Source organism: Idiotropiscis lumnitzeri, chromosome 9, assembly GCF_059441095.1.
Source record: "Idiotropiscis lumnitzeri isolate Australia: NSW breed Sydney's pygmy pipehorse chromosome 9, RoL_Ilum_1.0, whole genome shotgun sequence".
In the NCBI taxonomy this organism is placed as follows: Eukaryota; Metazoa; Chordata; class Actinopteri; order Syngnathiformes; family Syngnathidae; genus Idiotropiscis; species Idiotropiscis lumnitzeri.
The window spans coordinates 13,719,948-13,744,640 of NC_142399.1; the positions used below are offsets into that span (position 1 = coordinate 13,719,948).

General features: G+C 40.8%; 3 protein-coding genes and 1 long non-coding RNA gene across 9 annotated transcripts in view; 2 read left to right on the top strand and 2 right to left on the bottom strand.

Moving 5' to 3' along the window:
- The window catches only part of srfb (serum response factor b), a 30,721-nt gene extending 23,161 nt beyond the window's left edge, over nucleotides 1-7,560 (top strand). For 2 of the 6 annotated variants that reach the window (XM_088304466.1, XM_088304463.1), the window contains exons 4-8: nucleotides 1,747-1,911; nucleotides 2,099-2,209; nucleotides 3,684-3,881; nucleotides 4,001-4,077; nucleotides 5,334-7,560. In XM_088304466.1, coding sequence (XP_088160592.1) covers nucleotides 1,747-1,911; nucleotides 2,099-2,209; nucleotides 3,684-3,881; nucleotides 4,001-4,077; nucleotides 5,334-5,429 — 647 coding nt within the window. In that variant the 3' untranslated portion in view covers nucleotides 5,430-7,560. Of the gene's footprint in view, nucleotides 1-1,746; nucleotides 1,912-2,098; nucleotides 2,210-3,683; nucleotides 3,882-4,000; nucleotides 4,103-5,333 lie in introns of all 6 variants that reach the window. The other 4 variants (XM_088304465.1, XM_088304464.1, XM_088304468.1 and 1 more) reach the window with 4 other exon arrangements.
- Nucleotides 7,561-7,564: 4 nt separating this feature from the next.
- On the bottom strand, nucleotides 7,565-23,309 carry fhip2a (FHF complex subunit HOOK interacting protein 2). The gene is made up of 18 exons (XM_088304457.1): nucleotides 23,155-23,309; nucleotides 22,048-22,202; nucleotides 15,705-15,783; nucleotides 14,390-14,559; nucleotides 14,053-14,157; nucleotides 13,841-13,963; nucleotides 12,903-13,103; nucleotides 12,629-12,825; nucleotides 12,428-12,542; nucleotides 12,257-12,333; nucleotides 11,979-12,171; nucleotides 11,475-11,638; nucleotides 10,782-10,928; nucleotides 10,618-10,708; nucleotides 10,395-10,538; nucleotides 9,588-9,728; nucleotides 9,407-9,510; nucleotides 7,565-9,320 (listed from the first exon to the last, which is right to left on the bottom strand). Exons 1-18 carry the CDS (start codon nucleotides 23,159-23,161, stop codon nucleotides 9,209-9,211), a joined length of 2,325 nt encoding a protein of 774 aa, XP_088160583.1. The 5' UTR covers nucleotides 23,162-23,309; the 3' UTR covers nucleotides 7,565-9,208.
- On the bottom strand, nucleotides 17,618-19,913 carry LOC148330330 (uncharacterized). Its single transcript, XR_015845150.1, has 3 exons — nucleotides 19,722-19,913; nucleotides 18,472-18,530; nucleotides 17,618-17,939 (listed from the first exon to the last, which is right to left on the bottom strand). It is a non-coding gene; the product is annotated as an uncharacterized LOC148330330 (long non-coding RNA).
- The window catches only part of ablim1a (actin binding LIM protein 1a), a 38,909-nt gene continuing 37,148 nt past the window's right edge, over nucleotides 22,933-24,693 (top strand). The window contains exon 1 of the transcript XR_015845045.1: nucleotides 22,933-23,172. The gene's annotated coding sequence lies outside the window, so the exon portion shown is untranslated. The remainder of the gene's footprint in view (nucleotides 23,173-24,693) is intronic.

Below are 24,693 nucleotides of genomic sequence, written 5' to 3' on the forward strand. Positions count from 1 at the left end.
TATTCAGTCCATCGCGGCTTGTGATTCCATGGAACATACTTGGTGAAACTGCTGCTTTTGTGGTTCTCAACTAGATGTAACCGTTCCCGCTAAAAGCCAGGAGAGTTCTGCTGAGAACTTTAATTTGGGGATCCCAATTACCTTCCCCAGCGATGATTGCAAATATTTTCTGTTTCTGTTTGCAGCACAAACACAATCTGGGATGGCATATTTAGGCACATGTATTAATTAATTTATTTTTTCCACCAAGCAGTCCAGATTAGGTCGGTTCGGTACCATGCACATGTCTGAGACTTCTGACGTAAACGGAGACGGTAACTGTACCAGTAAAGGCGATATTTGTATGGTTACATAATATTTGTTTAAAGGCAGAATTTGACTGTACAGTTTGTCATAGCCCCGCTTCCGTTAGTACAGAAACATGTAGTTCATGTTCTAAGGCTAATCGCCTCCCCTCCTGTTTGTTGTCAATGCCGCCGTCCTTCTATGTCTCTTGGTAGTTGTCAGCGTGATGTTGGGCTTCTGCCTCAGCTGAACAGTCACATGGCGGCCACGACATCATTTTTAACTGGCAGCGCAATAGTAGCCATGCTGCTCCTGTTCCTTCTTCAGTCTGTGTGCTTCTCCCTCTTCCTTCAACCTTCCCTTACATGAGCACCCCACACCCCTTCCGATGTCCACACCGTGGCAGCATTTGGAACAACACACCCGCCGACCTCAGCACCTATCTGCCGAGCATGTGACTAAATGTGAGGGTGTCACGCATATGAACGAATTTGCTAAAAACAAACGCTTTGAATCATCAATCTGCGAGAAAAGGCCTTGTTTTTTTTAACTATACCTTTTATGTCTCTGTGTCTTAATAACCTCCAATACTATCAAAAATTCTGCCTTAACAATAATAGTAGCAGTTTTCGTTTCTGTTTGAGTGTGATTCATTAAACAGTGTTGTATTATAACTGTGTACATTAGCAAGCCTCCACCAAGAATAATTTAAAACTAATTCTTGTGTTATTGTATTTTGGAGAGGAAAATCTTAGTCCTGCTGCTCCTTTAGGCCCAATTAGATTGTGCGGCATCATCACTGTCTTTAGCCTGGGTCAGATGTACGAGAGAAATGTAAAAAAAATTATCCAAATGCGACATTCGGACAAAGGTGCAACTATCGCCTGACTCTCATCACGCAATGTCTTGTTGGCTGTGCGTGTGCTGACAGTTACAGCACCAAAAGGATGTTAAAATAAAACCAAACCTTAAAACACAAAATCTGCTAGTAATCACCCCTAAAAGATATTTCATAATTTCCTGTCGATGCCACAATGCGACAAACAATTTTTGTCTACGTGAAGCTCCTCAACTCACTCATACTCATGGTAGCAAGATGCCACATGATATTGCCAAACTACTACTTTTCTTTTTTCTTTGCTTGAGCTCAAAAATAGTGAATAGGGAAAACCAAATCTGTTAAGGCTGAATTGCAAATCTGCAGGACTTAAGTTTCCTCATCATGAGATACCCGTGCACAATTTTTTCAAAATGTTTCTCAGTGATTATTCCTTCTGTCTGGTGATTGGGAACTGCTTTGTGATCTCATCCTTGCTGCTTCTGTCTCACTAAAGGCTGCTTTGTCCACTCAGCAGCGTTTTCTCACATTCCGTCCTCTGCCACTCTGTTCCGTGCGCGCGTGTGTGTGTGTGTGTGTGTGTGTGTATGGTTGCGTGTGCACGGACGTGCCCCTTCCTTCAGCAGGCACTCCTCTCCCCCCCGGCACCCCCACCATTCCTCTGAGCCAGCTGCAGCAGCACTCCCTGACCCTCCAGGGGCAGCATGGTCAGACTCTGACCGCCGCCCCTCAGCCTCAGCAGGGCCAGCAGGCCGTCTTCCGCTTCCCTGCCGCTGTCTCCCTCACAGGTGACCTGCTCTGGCCTGCCACCAATCCTGCCACCGTTACTATTACGACTACTAACCGCTCCTGCCGCTGCACCGATCGACTGACTGGCTCGCAATCAGGCGCCTAAATGCACATGGCTTCAACTAACACGCAGCTACGGCTCATCTGGTTACAGTTGAGTGACTTCCTGTGTGTGTTTATCTCCAGGGACGGGTGTCCCTCAGCAGCTCCAGGCCATTCAGGTTCACCCCAGCACGCAGCCCATTTCCAACAGTGAGAGCAGCCCTGAGATGTCCCACACCTCTACAAACTCAACAGGTACATCCATCCAGTGAATGCATTGTATCTAAACAGTTTTGAGGGAAAAACTGATGAATTAATGTAAGAAGTATTGCAGAACTCTTGAAAATGTAAATTCTTTGGTAGGCTAGATTAAAGAAAATGAGTGGGCTGTTTGTGGCCCACTGGCCGAGGTTATCAGTCAGTGAAGAACATTGCTATGTTGAAATTATTTATTTATTTCTGAGACATGTTACCATTAATTTCACTATTTTAAAACATCCTATTCATCAAAAGACCCCACAAATCAAGAATGACACTTTTGCTTGTGGAGTCAGTGCTTCATACACTTTTCAATTAGTGCGTTAGTCCGTGTCTTTGGCGTATTTTACAACAAACAAATCGCCAAACAGAACTTCACTGAGGAATTACGGAATGTGGCTTTCTTTGGAGCTAATGTAAGCTCGTGCTCATCATTGCATGCAACAAAATGCAAAGCAGCGCTACTTAACTTTGAGCATGGATATGAAAGTGTTTCAGACAGTGTAATCTGGCTGTGGATTGAAAAGTGGCGGGGGAGCACTGAGAAACTCAGTGTGGGGGCGGTTATTATGGAAATGATGGGAATTATCTGCGAATGTCACAATTTGCAAAATTTAGAACCGCAATACGCATTTTCCGAAAAGATTAACTTGGTTGTTTAATTTCACACTTGATGAGTGGGCAGACCCTCTGGAGATGCCACTGCAAAGTATTTGTACGGAAGCAATTTGAAAAATCAACTGTCGCTAATATGTCCCCATTAATGAAGATGATGATATTGTCATTTTATTTAGTTTGTGACAACAATCTTCAGTCTTGAGATGAAAAAGACAATGTGTGCACGTTTTCAGCTCAAGACTCAAATGAGAAATTCTCCTCCTGAGTCAAATGTACAAAACTCTCTCATTATTTGTATGGTATTATTATTTATCTTATATGTAACAAACATCAGCATTAATGATACATAAGGCATTAGACACGTTAATAAGAGACTTGAATTGGGAGAAAAAAAACAAGACAAATGTCTTCTTTTGATTATCATAATTTCCTTTAACCATTGTAATCAATAACCCCAGCAAAAATAAAAACACGGTTTACATATAAACCGCATGAAAGTTACACCTTTTTTTAAAATTGTTTTTATGGGTGTCAATATGTCTGTTTTAACGATACAATAAAGTAAAATGCAACTTTATTTATATGAGAAGTTCCCATTGAACTCCAAACCCCCACCTCTCTAAATAGTCCACCGTTGTGACGGTGCTTGTTTCTCAATATGTGCCCTGATTGGTTGATGACTAGCCCAAAGTCAGCAGAGATGGACTCCATCTCCCAGAGAGCCTAATGAGGACAAGTGCACCAAAAGAAGGACTTATACAAATAAGTGCCACCTTCTGGCAGCTAGTTGCACCCGCAGGTGCACTCACGCACAATTTGCTGGCTAATGCTAATGAACGTGTCTTTCTGTCAGCTACAGTGAGTCTCCCAGCAACCATCGTCACCTCAACAGTGCCGTCCTCTGTGGCCGGTCATATGATGTACCCCAGCCCCCACACGGTGATGTACGCCTCCACGCCCGCGCTGGCCGACGGGGGGCTCGCCGTGCTCAACGCCTTCTCCCAGGGCACGTCGGCCATGCAGGTGTCCCACGCGCAAGCCCATGACGCAGGTAACACACACACACACACACACACAGACGTGCATGTGTATACTAATAGAACGCCCTTTGAGCATTCATTTGATGCCAGCGTTCCAACTCAAGTGTCTCCCTCTTGCTCCCCCTGGCAGCGTCTGTCCCGCAAGTGTTCCTCACGGCCCCTCCAGGCACAGTGCAGATCCCCGTCTCAGCGGTGCAGCTTCACCCAGTACGGCAAGATCTGCATTTCACAAGTGAAACTCTGCTCTTCCCTCTGCAACCCGCATGTCACGTGACCTCGCCACTGGCTAACAGAGCACCCGCGCTTCACCTGCCACCGCGTTGTGCCGATGTCACGCAGGGAAAAGCCCCCCGAGACTAAACACACATCGTTTAAGTGCATGGGGTTCACAGCCTACTTTATTTGCAATGATGCCATGTTTGATAGGAAGCACTTAGACAGCTACCTTATAGTTCAGGGTTCGATTCTGGGCACAGACCTTCTTGTGGGGAGTTTGCATGGTCTCTCTGTGCTTATGTGGCTGCAAGGAAATTTTAGTTATCAGCACCCAAAATATATTAACACTACATTTGTGCAAAAATGACCAAATTTATTTTTACATCCTAATCAGCACATTAAGTGTACCTGCAAATTCTCACTGTTAATATGACTAATTCTGTATTTGTAAAAAGATTACAGTTATTACTCTAAAAATGTTTTCTTAATAAGGATGTTGCTCGCAGTAGTGCACAACTGCACTGCACCATGCTGAGAGCTGTTTCTAATATTTCATTCATATTGGCCTTTCAAATATTTAATGTATTTCTTCCTATTTACTATACCCGATGGCAGACGGGGAGCAATGTGTCGCCTGAGGGCTGCATACGACCTCTGCTGTGCAGTTCCTTTAACAAAAGTCCTATATTTTTTCCCTCTGAAATTGTCTATTTCAAATGTATTCATTTTTAATGTTTTAATTTATTTTTTTTTTTTTCTTAAATAAAAAATACTCAAAATAAATGATTCTACATAAATATTTTTGAATTATTCTTTAAAAATGTTTAATTATAACTTATCTACTTATAAATAATAAAAATGAGAATTTATTATCCATTCATCCATCCATTATCTGTACCGCTTCTCCTCACAAGGGTCGCGGGGGAGAATTTAATAAAAAATTCACATTTTAACTTTTTTTTTTTTTTTTTAAACCTCATCTGCCCTTTTTTGAAAAACTCAAATGTGGCCTTTGAGCGAAAACATTTGCTCAGCCCTCCCATAAGGACTTTTTATTAACGGATATTAGTACAGAAATATGCACAAAATCAACAGAATATTTGAAAGATGGAGATGATGTTTAACAGTTTTACAAAGTGTGAGAAACAGCTGTTAGTACGATGAATATCACGGGATTGTGCAGATGCACCTAATGAAGTGTCCGCTGAGCCCAGGTTAACACCCCCTCCGCTGTGTTTGCGTTCCAGATGGTGATTGGGCCTCAGTCGAGCGGCAGCAGCACTAACCTGACCGAGCTGCAGGTGGTCAACTTGGACGCGGCGCAAAACTCCAAAAGTGACTAATGGAGGCGAGCGAGAGCGTCTTTCTCTTTATTTATTGATGCCTTCCTACATCACATTTCTGAATGTGACCTTACATAAAGTACAAACACACAATCAAGGGCCTGTGTGTGAGTTGACCCTTTCCGCGTATGTTTTGGTCTATATATATATATATATATATTCGTAAATGCATAGGAAGTATATCACTACACTTGTCATCAGAAATCTATTTTCTATGTCGTTAGATGGTTTTTGTGTGCGTGTGCCTTTTTTGTTTGTTTTTGAAGATACAATTACATGAACACTCAGTTGGGTGTCACAAAGTGTCACGCCAGCCAAAGACGTTTTGTCTGAATGTACACACGCATGTCTGTGTGTATGTAAATGGAGGAATTATGACTTTTGCTAATATGTATATAGTTTTTAAAGAAAAAAAAACTTATTTTTAGCCTGGTTTAGTTTTGTGTTACGGCATGTAGTTGTTTTTTTTATGTTGTGGTTTTGTATGTACTTGACAATGACACAAAGTGAATCTGTACCTGTATACTGTATGGGAAATATTTGAAAATGCTTGTCATGTTGTTATACGACATGACTGCTTCACAAAGGATCAATTAGCTTTACCTTGTCGGTGGGGACATCATTGTGATGTGGCGTGCAGACTGTTAGTGAGCATTCATAGGACTTGCATTGCACACAACCACAGTTTAATTCGACAAATGTGGGCAATGCATAAAGTAAACACTACCACACAATTATTAGTGGAACCTTCAACGTGGAACACAACCGATAATGCACGTTGTAATTTGGATGGCCGGATCTTGTTAATGCAATTCAAATGCCTGCCATAAAAAAAACATTTAAATGGGTAACATTTCAGCATCCATAATTTGTCATACAAACACAAGTTAAGATCTCTAAAAATAAAATAAAGCAAAACTACTCACCATTCAAAGATGCAACTTAATGGCAAGGTAACAAACCGTTGTTGACATGTTTCACTGGTCATTTCTGCGCTCTTTATATCAGGATCTATTTGCAAAAATAAAGTATGATGAAATGTAATCATTTTGCTCATATTTTATAAGCAGTTAGATTGTTTGCATTTCAGTTGTCGTTAACACTTTGACTTTCTCCAATAAAACAAACAAAAATTTGCATTGTTTATCCTTTAGCAGACGCTCACTGAGCGTGATGTCATGCATAATTTCTGAAAAGCCCACGTCACGTGTGAAGTTTAACTTGGGAGGTTCCATTGTTAATTAAGGGTAGTTGTTTACCATTGATTGCTATTTAAATCATTTTGCTTTGCTGCAGTGTGTTGCCTTATTTGCTGGACGCTCAAAGACACAACAGCGACACAGCTTCAACATTGCAATTAAATATTTGTTTGTTTCATTGTCAGTAAAGCTGCAGTAGTCATTTTCAATGCATCATTTTACCACCAGTGGGTTTTTAAATACACTGGGAGACATTTTACTTCGTTTTTAATCAGAGATACTTTTTGATTTTTTTTTTTTTTGCGCTGATTATGAATCTGTCCTTGTTTTTGTAGCGCATCAGGTTTTCATAATGTAACAGTAATAAATGTCATGTATTTAGTAATGATTGGGGCTTAGGTTGAGCAACAAATGTTTTTCCAAGACAATTTAAAAACAAAATTAAAATATCTCAAAAACCTAATGTGCTAAAAAAAACTAAACTTTTTTTTAATCAGTAAAACATCAGTTTGTGACATAAAGCCATCTCTGATAAAAAAAAATTACTGTTGCCCATGTTAAAATGAGTTATTTCCCTGTTTAATCAGAAAAGAAAAATGATCTCAGCATTACTCAGAAAGACCATTTTAAGTTTTTTTATTTTAAAAGCACCATAGTGCCTCTTTTCCTTGGTTGGTTTTTGTACCATTAAGAAGATTTTTTTTTTTTTTGCAAGCTACCTGAAAAGGTTTTGTTGAGCTCGGACACATTTCTACATGCATGACGTTAAGGGTAGTAGGTAAAATGTTTCCCCTGTGAAGTGATGTGTTCTGATACAGGTCAAATCAGTACCCAGTACTGCTGAAAAAGAATGCGACTCTCCATATTAATACAGGACTACGTTTTGTTTTATTGTACAGATATTTTGTAATAAAAGCAAGATCAAACTTGAATGAATCCAGCTGGCATACATCTTTTATTGAGATGGAGAAAGTTGAACAAGCGCACATTGTCCTGACAGCACTGAAGTCAAGACTGCTGATAAGGGAGGAACAAATAAAGTCAGTGAGAACACATTAGGCTTGCTTTTTAAAATCCTCAGTGAAGCAACCAGGATGGAAGATCATGCGCCATGTCTCACGTCTGCATTGCACAAATTAAAATAGCCAAAAATTGAAAAAAACAAAGAAAACAAGGCTTCCCCTTCTTTCAAGTAGGGAAAGAAGCGACAAGAGTAGAGATGTGATTGCGAACAACAGTGACCGGTCAGTGTAAAACAAAAGCAAACATGATCAGTCACGGTCATGACAAAGCGATCTGATGTAACTATACAGATGAGAAGAGAACAAATTAGAAGTAAGGCATCACGTGTCACTGAGAACTCAGCCAAACAGACTTCTGTTCTCTTCCAACAAAGAAAATAATGCCACAGCATGCATTGACACCAGGTAGTATCTTTCTATATTGCTATTGTACACATAAAATATACAAACAGAACACTCAAAGTTGGTATGATGGCCGATTATAAAATTTGCATGATCGTCCATTTAAGAAAAGAGAGGAAAAAAAAAAAAAGTCCTGTAAAATAGGAACATTACTCTTGTGACACATTTTTGATTTTGGTTTATGAAAGGAAAAATAAACATCTTTTGTGGTGTATATTAACATAACAAGCAAGTGTGAAGAAATACAAATGTGCAAATGTGACCCGGTGGGAGCACTTCCAACAACAGCTCAAGATCGGAGGAGGAGAGCAACACAAAGCTCTCGCATTCACACACAAGCGCTGAAACACTAACCTAAAAACACCAAAGACATATGGAGGACAATCGTGAGGTCTCTCATCAAGTACTCCAAAAGGTGTGGCAAGATGTTGATTTAAGGCAACCAACACCAGGCCAAAGAATACGTAACAATACAGTACACGTTTGGGCCATCAGAGACACAACACTGCTTTTAAATACAAGTTTGAAGAAGAAGGCATAGCAACTTAAGAGAGGAGCAAAGTGGCGCGGGGGAGCAAACATTGACATACAGAGTGGAACCGTGAGAGGCCTTGTAGCTTTGTACAAATGTAAGCGAAAATGTAACAAGTGCATGTGCAAAAGTCCGCCGGCTCCTAAACACACCACGTTGGATGGTGACATCTTTGGATGACGCCAGAGAAGCTTCATTTTGGATGAAGAAAAATCATCTGCTCGTCGACTGGATTAAAAGCATCCAAATACCACGTTGGTTTAAAAAGAAAGGCGACCTGAAAGCAAATCAATAAATAAGAGGACTTGGCATTTTAAAAGGTGTGTAGTATTGTTAATACTACAGTCCAAGGAGAATGTGCACGTCTATGAGCGTGGCAAACATGGAAGATAAAAATGTTCCAAAAACAAAATAGGTGTGCTTCCGCACTAAGGCGATGACGTCCATGACTGCAAATAAATACAAACATCTGTTTATCCCACACACAATAAATCCATGATGATGATGATTGGCTGGGCAGTGAAAGAACATGCAGAGGTTGCCCATCTTCAGTCTGCATCTTATTCCTCTGCTGCATGGGCAGTGTTGGAGCTCAGAGCCACGGCGAGAAGGGCGGGCGAGGCGCTACGGCGACGACGAAGCGGTGGCGTGGTATTTGACGAAGGCGATGGCCGCCAGCTCTTTGCAGAACTCCTCCAGCACGATCACCCCCTCCAGAAGAGTCATGTGGTCGATACTGCAAAGAGAGGAGGGATCAAAACGCGGCCGTGCCCGTTTGAAAAATCAGACGGGCGAGCGCTCGTGCGAAGCCGCTGTACGTACGTGATGCCCTCGGGCTCCAGACCCAACAATCGCTTCCTCACCAGCAGCAGTTTGGGGGTGAAGTCTGGGATGCGCTGAATCCTCAACATGAGGTCCCCCACCACCTGAAAACAAAATGCAAGGTTAGCTCTTACTCGATATATATTACATGGTATACCTTTCCCAAATGGGTTCAACTCACCCTGACGACAACGGAGAACAAAGACCTGCATCCGGGAGCCAAGTTAATGTACGGGTCCAGCAGGTACTCGTGCAGGTGGGGGTGCGGTAACAAGGACAGTTTGGACAGAACCGCCGTCACTTGTAAGTTGACATCATACGGCTGCGAGGCACAAAGATAGAGAATAAAAATAAATAAAATGGGGATGTTTTAGCACACTGACAGGAAAATGGCCCCGAACGATTCATCAGCCAATATTAGCTCCTAATTCAGAAAAAATTGGCCCATTATTTATTATTTAAAATCACATCAATGGGAAAAAGACAGAGTAATGTAAAACAGTCAAATGTTCTACCTGGAATTCCAATCTTTGTTGTAAGCATTACGGAACCAAAAATGAAGTTATTTTATTCATTGCCTTTGATTTTTTTGAATTGGCCGATTAATCAGTCATCAAAATGTTATGCTGCCAAATTTCAGGATCAGCATTGACTTCCAAAGAATCTATTTCACTCGGGCTCCACTTCTTTTATGAATATCTTAATATTTCCAGTTCTACCGTTTCATCATCCTGACACTAGTCCGGTGAAGAAGATTGGCCTGAATGGTGGTTGCTTTATTTGATCCTTAGACTGGAACGATAACGTATAAAATGGTTGTCAAGGGCATGAATAATTGTAGGTACACTTGCAGAATCTAATGAGATATCAAATTAAAACGAAATTAAAAATTATGTTTTGATTAGGCCTATATTATTATTATTATTAATAATATTACTACAAAGCTTATTAGTAATGAAAGAAAAGAAAGAATGCTTTAAGGACTGACCTGATCGAGAATGCGCCCCATTCTGTCAAAGAGGACCTTAAGGAAGTGCCCCTCAAAGAAAGGGAGTTCCAAGTTGCATTTCTCAAAAGGTTTGGGGCTTCCTCTCCAGTCCCAGCGCTGACAGACGCCACAATAGTCTCGGAACTAAGGACATGCATTAGTCTGCATTAGAATGTGCTCTCCTGGTGGTGGTGATGATGATGATGATGATGATAATGCCCACCTGTCTGTGCGCGTCTCGGAGGTACGTGTCATAGCCGCTTCCTTCCACGTAGTACGACGACTTTGCCTCATCGGGCACCAAACACAGGAAACTGCAAAGTGCGACAAATTAAAACACAAAAACTATCAACAGTGAGTATTGAGGATGTCGAGCAGATGGCGGACCTGTTGACAATCTTGTGGACTTCTGTTTTCCCCTCAGACCTGGAGTGGTCCGGACTGTGCGACGGTGACGGGCTGAGCCAATCGGAAGACGACAGCCTGGTGTCTGGCGAGAGGTCGTCGCCAAACAGCGGATCCTCCTCAAGGTCTCTGAGCACAAAACACATTTGTGCAACATTCAGCTCGAACATTCGGAATTATTTGACCCTTTACATGTTGATAGGAGGATCAGCGTGACTGACTCAAATGCTTTCACAATTTAAGACGAGTAAAATTGTACTTTTTCAGTGTGAAGCAAGATTATCAAGGAACAGGCATTTTGCGTGTGTGGCATGTTTGAAAATAGAGGATTATGTGGTTGGCATTTTCAATGAGAAATACAACTGGGAAGCATATTTGTTTAAAGTACACACAAAAAATTATAGCAGTATGCCTGGCAGGGGCTGAACTACCAAATGAATGTGCCAAGTCACATGTCCGCATATTGAACATTGGGAGAATGGAATTTTGATCAATAAATCTTTGATCGTTCAACGTGATATTCATTTGACTTCATCATATGAAGCAGAGTGATGATTACGTACGATGAGGTGCTTGCACATTCGTAAAGTTTGTTTGTTCACTTTATTCACTGCCCCGCGGCTAAAAGATCGTCCGTGTTGGAGCAGGTGTGAGCTTTGAGTTGGGGGTCCTTACACAGCGTCATGAGGCTGGCCGTTTTCAATGGGCTCTCGTTCCTCGGGAGGTTTGTTCTCCAGGTAGTTCCTCTCCTCGAGGTTCCGCAGCACTAAACTGTGCAGAATGTGCTGGTTGGGCTTCTGGATGAGCTGCTCAAAAAGCCGCAGAGTCATGATGCTGATCTGCAAACGATTGGGAGGAGAAGAAAAGAGGCTCAGTTGTCGGCAAAGCACAGCGGCAACATGCCAAACGTTTGCCTACTAGATGAAAAGAAAGCTGTCGCAAATGTCTGATATAATTAATCCTTTATTTGTACGAGGACAATGTGCACAGAGGCTTTGTCAGATATTCGTGTGCTTTGGTTGATAATGAGTCAGAGCAATGCTTTGTCTTGGTTTTTTTTTTCTGAGACAGGCAGGTGGTGATTTTGGAACAAGTAAAATTAGAAAAATCCATTCCTGACAACACAAATGAAACCGCTTCACAACTGTTGACAGAAGAATGAGGAAATGTGATGATGACCTCATCTGAAAGGTGGTCACAGTGCCCGATGAGTCTGTGCCTGACGGGATTCTGAGCGACCGCAGTCGGCGTCTCGGCCTCGCTCTCCTCCCCCAACAGGAAGTACACCGTCTCCTGAAGCAACGCCTCGGACGTCACCTGCCTGATGATCCTGTTGAGCAGGGCCGTCGAGGTGAGGATGCCCACCTCGGACCTACGACCGAGTACACGGAGGGTGTCTTAAGAAGAAAATCCTGACAGAGGAATCCAAAGCAAGGGCAACGGATGACAGGATTTACGTCTGCATAAGCTGCGGCTCCATCACACCAACAAAAAATCTTTCACGCACCGCCTTGGCCATCACAGAGGCCGCCGACTGCAAGTACAAAACAAAACCTATTACGACCGAGTCAATTCAAGTGACAACGTGACATGTCAGCCGCATACAGCAAGCAAAATCTGCTAATGACCTTCTGAGCCTCTTTAATGAGCTGGTCGCAATAATCCAGCCAAGAAAGGAATGAGATGAGAGGCCTCTTCCCTGCAAACACTGCAGCATCCTCCTTCCCATTATACACATCGAGACTGAAAAGAACAAACATAAAACAATAAAGATATTATAAAATTGAAAAAAAAAAAAAATAAAGGTGATGATAAATCACAAGGTTCACCCCCAGTTGATGGACTCGACTGTTTCGATGTCCAAAGGGTCCATGGATGGCGGGAGGGCTTTATAGAGGGTGACCAGTCTGTCGGTCAGAAGCTCACAGAGCTCGGTGTGCTCAGTTAAGCACCTGGCAGCGGCAGGTTCGGGTAAACTGACCAGCAGCATGAGGCCTTCACAAGCCTTCACCACAATTCTGCCATCCTGAACAGCGGACAAGAGGATCCAAATCACAGAAGAAAGGCTCTCAACAGCGAAAGGTGACACGGTGAGTTACTCACGGGGCTCTTGGAAAGGTTGAGCAGCGAGGTAACCAGATTATAATTGTTGTTGTTGTTGTTGCTTGGACTTGACATGGAGGCAGCCGCTTGTGCCGCATCGCTACCTTCTGCATGTTGTTGGCCCGTGTCCGGAGCCAGCACGGTGTCCTTCGGCGCATCCGCCCCACTTGGACTCGTCCTCTCATTTCGCTTTGACTTGTTCTAGAAACAACACCATGGAAACACGTCTGTTATATACTTGCATCTAATACAAGATAATTATTTTGGGGGGGGTTTACGTGCGTCTACTACAAGATATTCGTTTTTCTGTTTGTGAGGAAGGACATATTATTTGTTGTTTAAAAAAAAACAGACAAAATGAGGTGAAATTGGATCGTTTCCCACGGCACACCTTGAGCACTCTAATGGTGCACCAGGGTTATAATCATGTTGGAGTTGAATTTTATTTGGTTTTGACTTTCATTTTGTAAACTGAGTTCGTTTTAATAAGGTTCTAGAGCAAATTTGTTAGTTTATATAAGTTTAGTTTTAGTATTATTACATTTTTTTTTATATATTTATCAAGTGCAAGGTTAAAAAAAAAAGTTTAAATATACTATAATTATGCAAACTACGATTTCCAAATGACACTTTGACCATTCTGTTACGGACTTAGAGCAACACTGAAATAAATTTAAAATTAACCCAAAAGCTCATCTTTGCTGTAGAAACATCATATTTAGTTTCAGTTAGTTTTTGTTTCTAAAAGCATTTTCACTTTACATACATTAACTTTTTTTCACAATTTTAGAAAGTTATTTTATTAGTTTGCGTTAACGATAATAACCTTGCTGCACAATGCTTGGAAATCAATGCTCGAATATGTGTTCACAATTCCGACTTTACTCTTGCAGTAGTGTAAATTAATAATAGAGGAATGCCTGGAGACAACATCCTACCTCAAGGAAGAAGTTGACAAGATATGGATCCTGCTTCAGTTTGGCACAAACTATACAAAGAAATTGAATCTCCTCGTTTTCTGTAGGAGCAGCAAGTACGTCCCCACACAGGCGGATCAGTTTCTAGCAGAAACATGTTAAAAACGTGTTACACGACCAGTCCTGGGGCAAACTGCAATACAGGAAGGTATTGGAAAGGCTGATCGTCACACCTGAACTGGTCGGTGAACATTGATGTGTGGCAGGAGAGGTTGACGGATGTGTGCTAGCAGCTTCGTGTAGAAGGTCAGGACCTGCTGCTTCATTCCTGGAGGACACTAGTCAGAAAGCAGCCTTCAGATATTTTTTCATTTTACTTCCCACTTATCCTTAACATGACATTCAAAATATCCCACAAAACTTTGGTCCATCATAATAACTGCAGTTATGAAAATATTTCAATGAAATGTTCAACGAGCCATCTAACTGCCAGCCTCACGACAGTCGATGAAATTTGGCCAGTCTTAAACTCCTTCTGGAAAACAGTATTTAAACGCATGAGTGTCTTACATCTGCCTTGCCCAAAGTGTAAAGTGTCTCCAGGATCTTGTGGTGCAAGAGATATTCCATGCAGGGTCCGGTCTCCCCAGACTCCCGTTCGAGTTCCTCCTGACTGAGAATTTCCAGCATCTGTTCCAGGTGAGACGGGATGTTGGTGTCTGTGACTGGCGCTTTGTCATCTGACAGCAAAAAGAAACATGCAACAATGAGATGCATACAGTTCATTATCTTAAGTTGTTTGAGTAGACTCAGTCAAATCTTGGTAGCATTAGCAAATACCAAAAACGGTTTTCATTGGGTTTTTTTTAAGCATAAAACCAAACTAATGTGTATATAAGAACCGCAACATGCAGCAAGAGAGAGAGTGTGTGTCACTGTGTCCCACAACCACTGAGCTGACTTTGAGCTCGAGAAGCAGGCTGGCGCATAAAGTTTCCGTTGTATTTTGTAGTAGGTCTGTAAACTGTTATCCTCCCAACCCAAAGCCAAGGGATTACATACTTTACTTCATGGTTAAATTTCCCCAATGAAGTTACTTAGAGCAAATATTAACATACTCATTGTAGCACGTCACTTCAGAAACTGATCCCAGGATTGCAGATCAAGTACAAACAACTCTAATCATGAGCCTCCACCCAAAAAAGCTCGACAATAACCATTGCCTCAACAAAATCATACAGGAAAAAAATGTGTTCACAAGGTGGAAACTAAAGGTGAGGATCATGTTTAGTACTATTAGATGGGACTGGACTAAAAATGGCTAACGCGTAAGGCAAGATTTACTTTTCCCAAAATGGGGATTTTTTTTCCCGTACCTATTCTGTCATATACACATAATTATTTTTAAGGAACAGCCAAGTTTCATGCAGTGGTGCAATAATGTTTGACCAATTCAAACCTACAGTCGACTCATCACTGTAAATAATCTCTGATCTATTTATCAACATTGTAGATGTCATCATGGCACAAACATCCAGAAAAAGCAATAATCATGCCCGACATGTAAGTCACTGCTTTGAATCCAAGAGAAGAGTCAGAAGATCCAAAACACAGACTGCTTTCCGAATCATTTGTAAAATATTTTCGTGATGGTAACCATAAAAACATGCTGAAAAAACAGCATGTGTTCACACTCCAAGAATGCCAAAAAATTCACATGCATTGCCAATGGCAAAAGTGCTGCCATTTCAGTATTAAATCCTTCAAGAAAACAAATGCAGATGTTAGAAACTGAGCATGACAACATTTTACCAAAAGTATCAGGAATCATAAATGGCCATTAATGCCATCTAATCAGAGGTTGTTTCGTTGAAACGGATCTTACCTGAAGTTTCAATGTAATAATGTGTAATAGCTTTCCAGTGATAGACAAAGTCCTCCTGCAGTGGTAGTGATGGAGCGAGCTAAAAAAAAAAAGTGGGACGAAATCAGAAGTGTTGACATTCATCAGCAAAGAAGAGCAAAATGTGTGCATTTGTTTTACGCGAAAGTATATGTACCAAAATGATGATATTCTAGTATCCATTACATTTTTATTTATCGAAGTATGCGATCAGTTACGGTTATTTACCAATACCCATGCTTTATATCTTGTGGCCTAACTTACTGACTTTTGTTTAAAAACTAGTTTCACTCCCCTTGACTAGCTTGAAAGCAACAAAAACAAAAAACACACACACTACACAAAACATATCAGACGGCCATGAAAGTCCTCAGACTCCTCACTGAATGTTTGCTTATCAGCAGCGCAACTACATTTGCGCAATGCCAAACTTGTGTTTCACTATTGCAACACTTTAAAGCTCAAACCCAGTAGCGCTATGTGGCAGCAACACGAGTATGGCAAGCCGTTTGAGCATTTATTCCATATCCTTGATATCACACATTTGTGTATTTCACTAGTGCGGTCTTTTCCAGCACTAGTAATACATTCAGCCACACTAGTGATGCCTTTGTCGTACATGTTGCACAGAAACTCTAACAAGTGACTCATTTTTAGCAACTAGTGAGTCTTTTGTTCAACTAGTGCTGGTAGAAGTCTAACTTGTGACACCTAGATGCGCACTAGTAGTGCCAAATTCCCAGCTAGTCATCTTTTTTATGCTCTAGTGGCCCACTGGACCAAACTAGTAATGTTCAAAGTATTACAAGCTAACAGGTAAGTCACAAAAGCGTCAACATGTTAACTAGTTAAACATGGATTATTCTAACATGTTAACTAGTGACTTATGATCGCATGCACTAGACAACTAGTTGGAAATTAAATACCCACTGGTTAACTAGTGAAAGATAAACATCAACTAGTTCACTAGTGAAAGTCCCTTGAAGTCTTGATATTTAACTAGTGAGTCTAAAAAAAATTACTTGTAAACTAGTGATGCCTCAAATATCCACTAGTTACACTAGTGAAAGATTTTGACTGAACTAGTTCCACTAGTGAGTTCCAAAATGCTCACTAGTAGCACTAGTGGATGCCAACCTGCTCACTAGTTAACTGGTGAAATTGTCTTTTTGGATTAACTAGTAAACTACTGATGTCCAAATTTTCACTCGTAGAACTCGTGAAACACAAATTGCTCACTAGTTGCACTAGTTACGCTAAATGCTAATGAGGAGGCGGGAAAGTACCATGAGTGTATGCCTCCTATTGGTTCTCTGATAGGAGCTCCACCCAGCAAAAAATTAACCCTGTAAAGCCTGATCCCGAGTGTCCACAGTTTCTTTTACTGCCTGTTGCATGGTATATATGCAGAATAAAACATTTTTTCTCAGGGAATGGCTCTCTGGGGGATGTATATTTATTATTTACATGGACATAAGGGGTAATAGTACTGCTAAAAATTCACTCCTATCCACTTTTAGTATACAAAATAAAAGGAATGCAGTATAATGCAGAAGTCCTGCAATTAATTCTGCCTTCACGAGGCTGTGATTTTTCAGTTGTTGAATCTGTTCAAAGATGATGCGTATTTGTTAAAGATGCTGTAATCTGTATTGTAAATGCGGATTTGGGAGAACAGCACAATAAAATAATATTACAATACTTGATGACATCACCCCCTGCTCGTCTCTAATGATTGTTTGTTGTGGAAAAACAACTGAAGTAAATAAAATACAAAAACACAATCTTCTTACCGTGTAATATCAAATAAATGAATGTGTGTGCATTTTGAGGTTTCTACAATCTTTATTGAAGCCACTGATTGTGTTTTGTTTTTTAAGACAGGAGATGTGACCGAGCAGGTTCGATGTTGGAGGAAATATTAGTTGTGGTTTCACCACTTAATTTCAGACAATGCATATCCAGAATACAGTTGAAAAACATTTTATTGTAAACATAATAAGTTACATGAAATATATAATTAATTTAACAATGAATAAACGGGATGTTTTTATCAAGATTTCGGGAAGAAGTTGTGTCTCTCCTCCTCCTGGTGTTATTTAGGGAAGCTGATCACCCTTTAGCTTCTATGAACAGCATCGTGCTGCAGAAGATGCGCCGTCAGAAGGGTCCGAATGGAGCTGCTCATCTGCCGTGGGGTCTCCAAGCAGTCAGGACCTATCGTTTGTCCAGTAACATATAGCGCAACCTTATTTATAAGACACAGTTACAAAGGAATACGAATACTGCGTGTAATGAAGGCAAGAAAATAATTCAAATATACAAACGCAGCTAGCAAACGATAATGAACGATTATGTTCCAACGTTAATTGAACTCTTCTTCCTACTCTATTAGCTTGTGAGCAATGAACAAACTACACCGTGAAGCCAAAATGTGAGCGTCAAATGCGCGGAAAACTTCATCTTTTGCGGTTCAATCGCTATAAAACTAGCAGCGGCAGATTTCAGAAAGTCCTGCCGGCATGAAGCTGCTCTCGGCGGCAACTGTGAGCGTTGAACTGCCGCCATCCGCCATCAAAACCGGACACCGACATCTCCGAAATCGTTGAAGCAAGTTTTTAAGCAGGGCTTATCTTGATAAATTGACCACACATTTGACGTTTACACCACTACTTTGTCGCCTAAAATAATCGTAAAATCAAATTTGGTATCACATTAAGAGTAATATTTACAAAAAACATTGCAATACCTCTGAAGGTTTTCTCTTCGGCTTAAGTCGCTGGTTGGCACATCATGTATCGTGATTGGCTGTCCGAAAAACAAACGTCATGTCGGATGAATCCTGGGTAATGTAGGATCGTGACAAGGCGTCCGTTGAATAAATAATGAAAAGGCTTGCCGAGGCACGCCATTTGAGTATTTATTCTATGGCCTTGAGCATGCATTTCACACTAGTGCCCCACAGCATTTATGGGCTTACATGTTCACTAGTAAGATACAAAAATGAGCTTACTAGTGAACTAGTGGGCATTTTTATCTTACATGTTCACTAGTAAGATACAAAAATGAGCTTACTTGTGAACTAGTGGGCATTTTTATCTTACATGTTCACTAGTAAGATACAAAAATTAGCTTACTAGTGAACTAGTGGGCATTTTTATCTTACATGTTCACTAGTAAGATACAAAAATGAGCTTACTAGTGAACTAGTGGGCATTTTTATCTTACATGTTCACTAGTAAGATACAAAAATTAGCTTACTAGTGAACTAGTGGGCATTTTTATCTTACATGTTCACTAGTAAGATACAAAAATGAGCTTACTTGTGAACTAGTGGGCATTTTTATCTTACATGTTCACTAGTAAGATACAAAAATTAGCTTACTAGTGAACTAGTGGGCATTTTTATCTTACATGTTCACTAGTAAGATACAAAAATTAGCTTACTAGTGAACTAGTGGGCATTTTTATCTTACATGTTCACTAGTAAGATACAAAAATGAGCTTACTTGTGAACTAGTGGGCATTTTTATCTTACATGTTCACTAGTAAGATACAAAAATTAGCTTACTAGTGAACTAGTGGGCATTTTTATCTTACATGTTCACTAGTAAGATACAAAAATGAGCTTACTAGTGAACTAGTGGGCATTTTTATCTTACATGTTCACTAGTAAGATACAAAAATTAGCTTACTAGTGAACTAGTGGGCATTTTTATCTTACATGTTAACTAGTAAGATACAAAAATGAGCTTACTAGTGAACTAATGGGCATTTTTTAGGTCATGGGGATCAGTAGGAAAGAATGCAATGGTTTTCTATTGGCGGCCCATTTCAAAATAATATAATCTAACCAGTCACTGCTCATGATTTTGGTATACGGTAGTCTGAAATTAGTCACATATGATAACTGTATTTTATATTATGGAATATTTAAAAACTTAATATTTACTACACAGAAAGTATTGTACATGTTTTCTCTTTTATATAACTACATACCTATTTTTACACCAGCCTCTATGTGGAGAGGGAGAGAGAGTAAGATTAATCATAAGTATGAAATGTTTTTATACAATCACTCTTTTCATAACAGGTATTACGGGCTGGGCTCTTAAGGGTTAAAGCGTCAAGCGATCTCATCAAGATATTGACCAATCAAAGTACTTGTCCCGCCTGCTTCATTTGAATGCAGTTCACTAGTGAACATGTTGGTGTATGAGTGACTTTAGAGACAACAATGGTCACATATTTCATTTTACATGTCATCTAGTAAGGTCCAAATGTCCACTAGTGACACTAGTTAAGCTTTTTCCTGGCCTTACTCGCTGACTTGTCAGATTCTCAAATTGCTCAATAGTTCACTAGTAAGGCATAAAATGTCCACTAGTCACACTGGTTGAGATCTTGCCAACCTTACTAGCTGACTAGTGAGGTTCAAAATGTGAACTAGTTTACAAGTAAATACAAAGATAGCCACTAGTTACACTAGTTGGTCTAATTTTTACCCCACTTGTTAACTTGTGAAACACATGTTTTCATTCTAGTGAACTAGTTGAGTCCACAATGAGTCACTAGTTAACGAGTGACACTGATGTTTATTTGACTAGATAACAAGTAGAAGGAATTTTGTCTCACTTGTCAGACACAGAAAAGAACTTGTGCAAGATTTGACTGAACATGTTTGAATTTTCTCCTACATGTTGGCCTTTTATTTTTACTTGTTAAATGTTATGCATCATGAGTGAGGCACTGTGCACAACTCGCACAACAAATATCTAACATGTGGGGATTTTTGGAGTACTAGCTAATGTTTTTTGCATACTAGCAGGCATTTATATCATACTAGTTAACCAAAATTGCTTACTAGTTGATATGTGGGCACAACTTGTGAACTTGTATAGTGTTGTAATTGGGAAACAAATCAACTACTCAAATTTGATGATTTCACTAGTTTACTTGTTGTGCGCACATGTCACCTGGTGCGCAATTTTGTCAAACATGCTCAGTCAAAGTCTGTACAAGTTCAGAATTGAGCCTGACAAGTGAGACAAAATGTCATCCACTTGTGAACTAGTGATGTGAAAATAATTGTCACTAGTTTGCTAGTGACTCACTTTGAACCCAAATACTTTACTAGTTAGAATACATGTGGTTTACTAGTTAACAAGAGAGGTCAAAATGAGCACAACTAGTGTAACTAGTGGATATCTCAGCATGTACTTGTTCACTAGTTAATATTTTGAGCCTCTCTAGTTAACTTGTAAGGCCAAAATAGATTGCAAGTATTTCACTAGTTTGGCTTTATGCATTCACTAGTCAACATGTACCCCATAAGAGGCAGCTGCTAGTAAACTAGCTTCAGTTCCCCAGGACCACTTGTCAACTAGTGTAAAACATGCACTAATAAAGTGGGTGGGACAATGACAAAAGCTGAATTCTGATTAGTGCATTTAACTGTAGAGCCAATAGGAATCTTGGATGCACACATCTGCCCCACCTTCTCATTAGTTTTTTGTGTAACTAGTTGACTAGTGAGCAGTTTGGCATCCACTCGTTCAAACTAGTAAACATTTTGGACCTCACTAGTTGAACTAGTTCAGTCAAAATTTCTCACTAGTGCAACTAGTGGAAATTTGGAGTATCACTAGTTGACAAGTAACATTTTTGAAAGTTACTAGTTAAATATCAAGGCTTAAAGGGCTTTCACAAGTGAACTAGTAAGTATTTTAGCCGTTACTAGTTAACTAGTGTGTATTTTCGCTCTCACTAGTGAACTAGTGTAGGAAATCATATGTCACTAGTTAACATGTTGGAATAATCCACATTTTACTAGTTACATGTTGCTGAAAATGAGTCACTTGTCAGAGTTTCTGTGCAACTAGTACGACAGAGGGCATCACTAGTGTAGCTGAATGTATAACTAGTGCTGGAAAAGACCGTACTAGTGAAACACACAAATGTGTGATATCAAGGATATGGAATAAATGCTCAAACGGCTTGCCATACACGAGTTTAGCGCCAGGAAGCTACTAGCAGCTAACGCTAGCGGCTAACTAGCATCGTCTGCTAGGCTGCGTTCAACACAAACAGCTGGCTACCACTAGGACGAGGGCTATCAAAGAACTATAAAATGTCGCGGATAGATAAGCATTATTGACAATATGCATTATTTCCCACTTAAACGGACAGACGTAAACGCATATTAGCATATGCTAGTTCGATAGCCCTGCCGACGTTACGATAGATGGTCAAATCGCCAAATGCATGTAAATATGTGAAAACAAACAGACAAATGAATGCATGCGTGCGTTCGCTCAAAACTCACCGCTTCCACCGCATGCTGGAGAATCGACGTAAATTTGGAGAACATTTTGTTCTTCGACTGAACTATTTTCTCCCGAGAAGACCTAGAGAATTCCTCTATCTTCTTCTTCCTGTTGTTGCCGCCTCGATCCAGATTGGAGCTTTCGTACAACGACCCTTGAAACGAGAGAATCAACGTGAGTAATAAAACAATAAAACGTTTCTGGCCGCGGTTCGTCGCAGGCCATAAGCGCAGCCGCTGTAAACAACAAGACGTCTGGCAAGTGTACCACAACCGAGCCAAGCGAGCTCAGTCTGGACACGGTGGCAGTTCGCTTTCCTCAACAGGCAGCCCCCTTTCCCACCAGCAGGACCCGCTATACGACAACACACACTGCCAGATTGATGCAGACGACGGGCAATGCATACAAATGCAAAGGGGAAGCGACCAAAAGACTATTTCCAACTCGGCTCCAAATATTAGATGAGGGCTTTATGTAATGGCATTCTTCCAATCAAGCATTGTAGGTTTGAGATACACCACAAGAAAGCGCTTCTGAAATAGAGATAGCATTTTGCGCAACTCATATACAGTGCATTAAGTACAACACTAAGAAACGCTTGTGGAATGTTTTGCACTTGCCCAAGTCCACACGACAGGGATAATTAAGTAAAATAAAAGTGAAAATAAAATGACTGCACGAAAAGACAAACGTACGTTAAATCCGCGAGAATGCCTGCTACTTTCATTATTATTTACAGTGCTCAAAACATCCACAATCGACAGAAAATGAGGCTAATTTAAATATGACAATGACCCTTCACAAAAAAAGGGGCAAGTGATGTAACCACGTAGTGCAGTATTCAGTATAAATATGGTGGAAAACTTGGAAAACAAAAAGGATGCTGCCTTTTCACGGACACGCCCTGCTTGCAAGAGTGTGCCATCTCCATCGTCTAGTGCGTTAAACAGCAGCCAACGTTTCCCATGCGTTTAAATAATGCCGAGAATGCCAGTCGTTAACTTCAATAATAATAACAAATAAAAATTGGATCAAGCTATGCCCGGATTTTGACTGAGCTGAGCTCGCCTTGTATTCGCCGCTGCAGAGAACGACAGTCTACCTACCCGGCATGTCTGCAAAAGGTGAGTGAGTATCTTATGCCGCAGAAGCCTTCATTTCAACTGATGCTGAGGCAAAGGGTCTCTTCATTTTGGGCAGGAGGGGGGGTTCAAGAACGGGTCTGTTTGGGAAAGAAACCCATTGTCGTCTATCAGGAGAGCGGTGACAAAGCCATCGACTGTATAAGTAAGTAGGTTACATCGTTGCAGCTGGAATAACCACACTGCTGCAGCCTACAATTTATTAGATGGTGTCTACACCTTGTGATCTCATGCCTAAAAAAAGAGCAGACATTTGAAATGATCACTTGTAAAATTCACCCCATTTGCTCTTTCAGTCGATTGATATTGTCTATGGATGTGAGAATCTCAGCATACCGTACTGTACTTTCTCTTGCCTTTGCAAAAGCTGTGATCGATCAACCCGTAAAGAGTGCACACATGCATGCAGCAACATCTTTGAATTTTCATGCATCATATTAATGGAGAGAATTCAAGGGGCAGTTTATTTCCTTGCTATCACTAGCTCTCTTGTGAATGTTGGTGGTGGGAGGGAGCTACTAGGCTACCCCCCTTTTGAGTGAGTCAAGGTCAGAGTTCATAGTTGCATACTGTAGTGCTTACTCCTCGAAACTGACTGCTTGTGGTGGATTGATACTTTTGAGAATGCCTCTTAAGCACACAAAGGTCACTCATGGTGGAGGTCACTCGACTGACTTCCGTGCAGGCTGCATGTGTTCAATTACCACTCGGTGATGATGTGAGTGTGAATGGTCGTGTGTCTGTGCAGCTGCACGTATGCGCGGTGATTGACTGGCGACCAGGCCAGGGTGGAGCCCACCTTTTCGCCTTTTCATAGGTTGTCACATGACACAGGCAGCTGGAAACAAAGCTGTCGAACCGTACGGTATAGTGCCGGTGTCGGGCAGAATCCTCATAGTGTTAATGACAACTTTACAGGTAAAAAAAAAACCCCAGCTAACCCAGGCACCACTTTGTTCATGTTGTAGTATACATATTGCACACTCTTGTCCACATAATAGTACTTAGAAAATACATTCAATCACTAATTCAACACATATATTGATTAAGAGAGTACAAAAACGAAGCCGGCGGCAGCCGAGCACTTCAAAGTCAGCGCTCATGTGAAGCCCTCATTGTACAAAAAGCCTTTGAAAACGTCACACCAGAAAACATCTGTACTATAAAATTCTGTGCGGCCCGTGGTGATCGATAGAGCTCAGGGTCCACTGCATGACATTCCTGATTAGCCTACTTAAGCCACTGCAAGCCAGTCATCATTCATGTGCGGTAACTTTGCACAGACCTGCACGGTGTGTTTTTCCTTGCACCTGTCTCAGTCAGTATGACGATAAATCGATAACTGAGACCCAGTCGAATATTTTTAAAAGAGCTGATCGAACATTATGTGATCTTGCTAAGGTTTCTTGCAGTTTGTGATATGTGAAAATCTATATGAGGGCTCTCTAACGTTTATTATAAATACAATAGCACAAGATTGGCAAAAAGTTGCATTCTTGAGAG

Excerpts from the sequence above, each read along its gene's own strand:
- fhip2a (XM_088304457.1), bottom strand. Across the intron at positions 12,826-12,902 it reads TCAACCTTTCCAAGAGCCCC|GATGGCAGAATTGTGGTGAA; the intron begins GTGAGTAACTCA and ends TCCGCTGTTCAG. Across the intron at positions 12,543-12,628 it reads GTCGAGTCCATCAACTGGGG|TCTCGATGTGTATAATGGGA; the intron begins GTGAACCTTGTG and ends TGTTCTTTTCAG.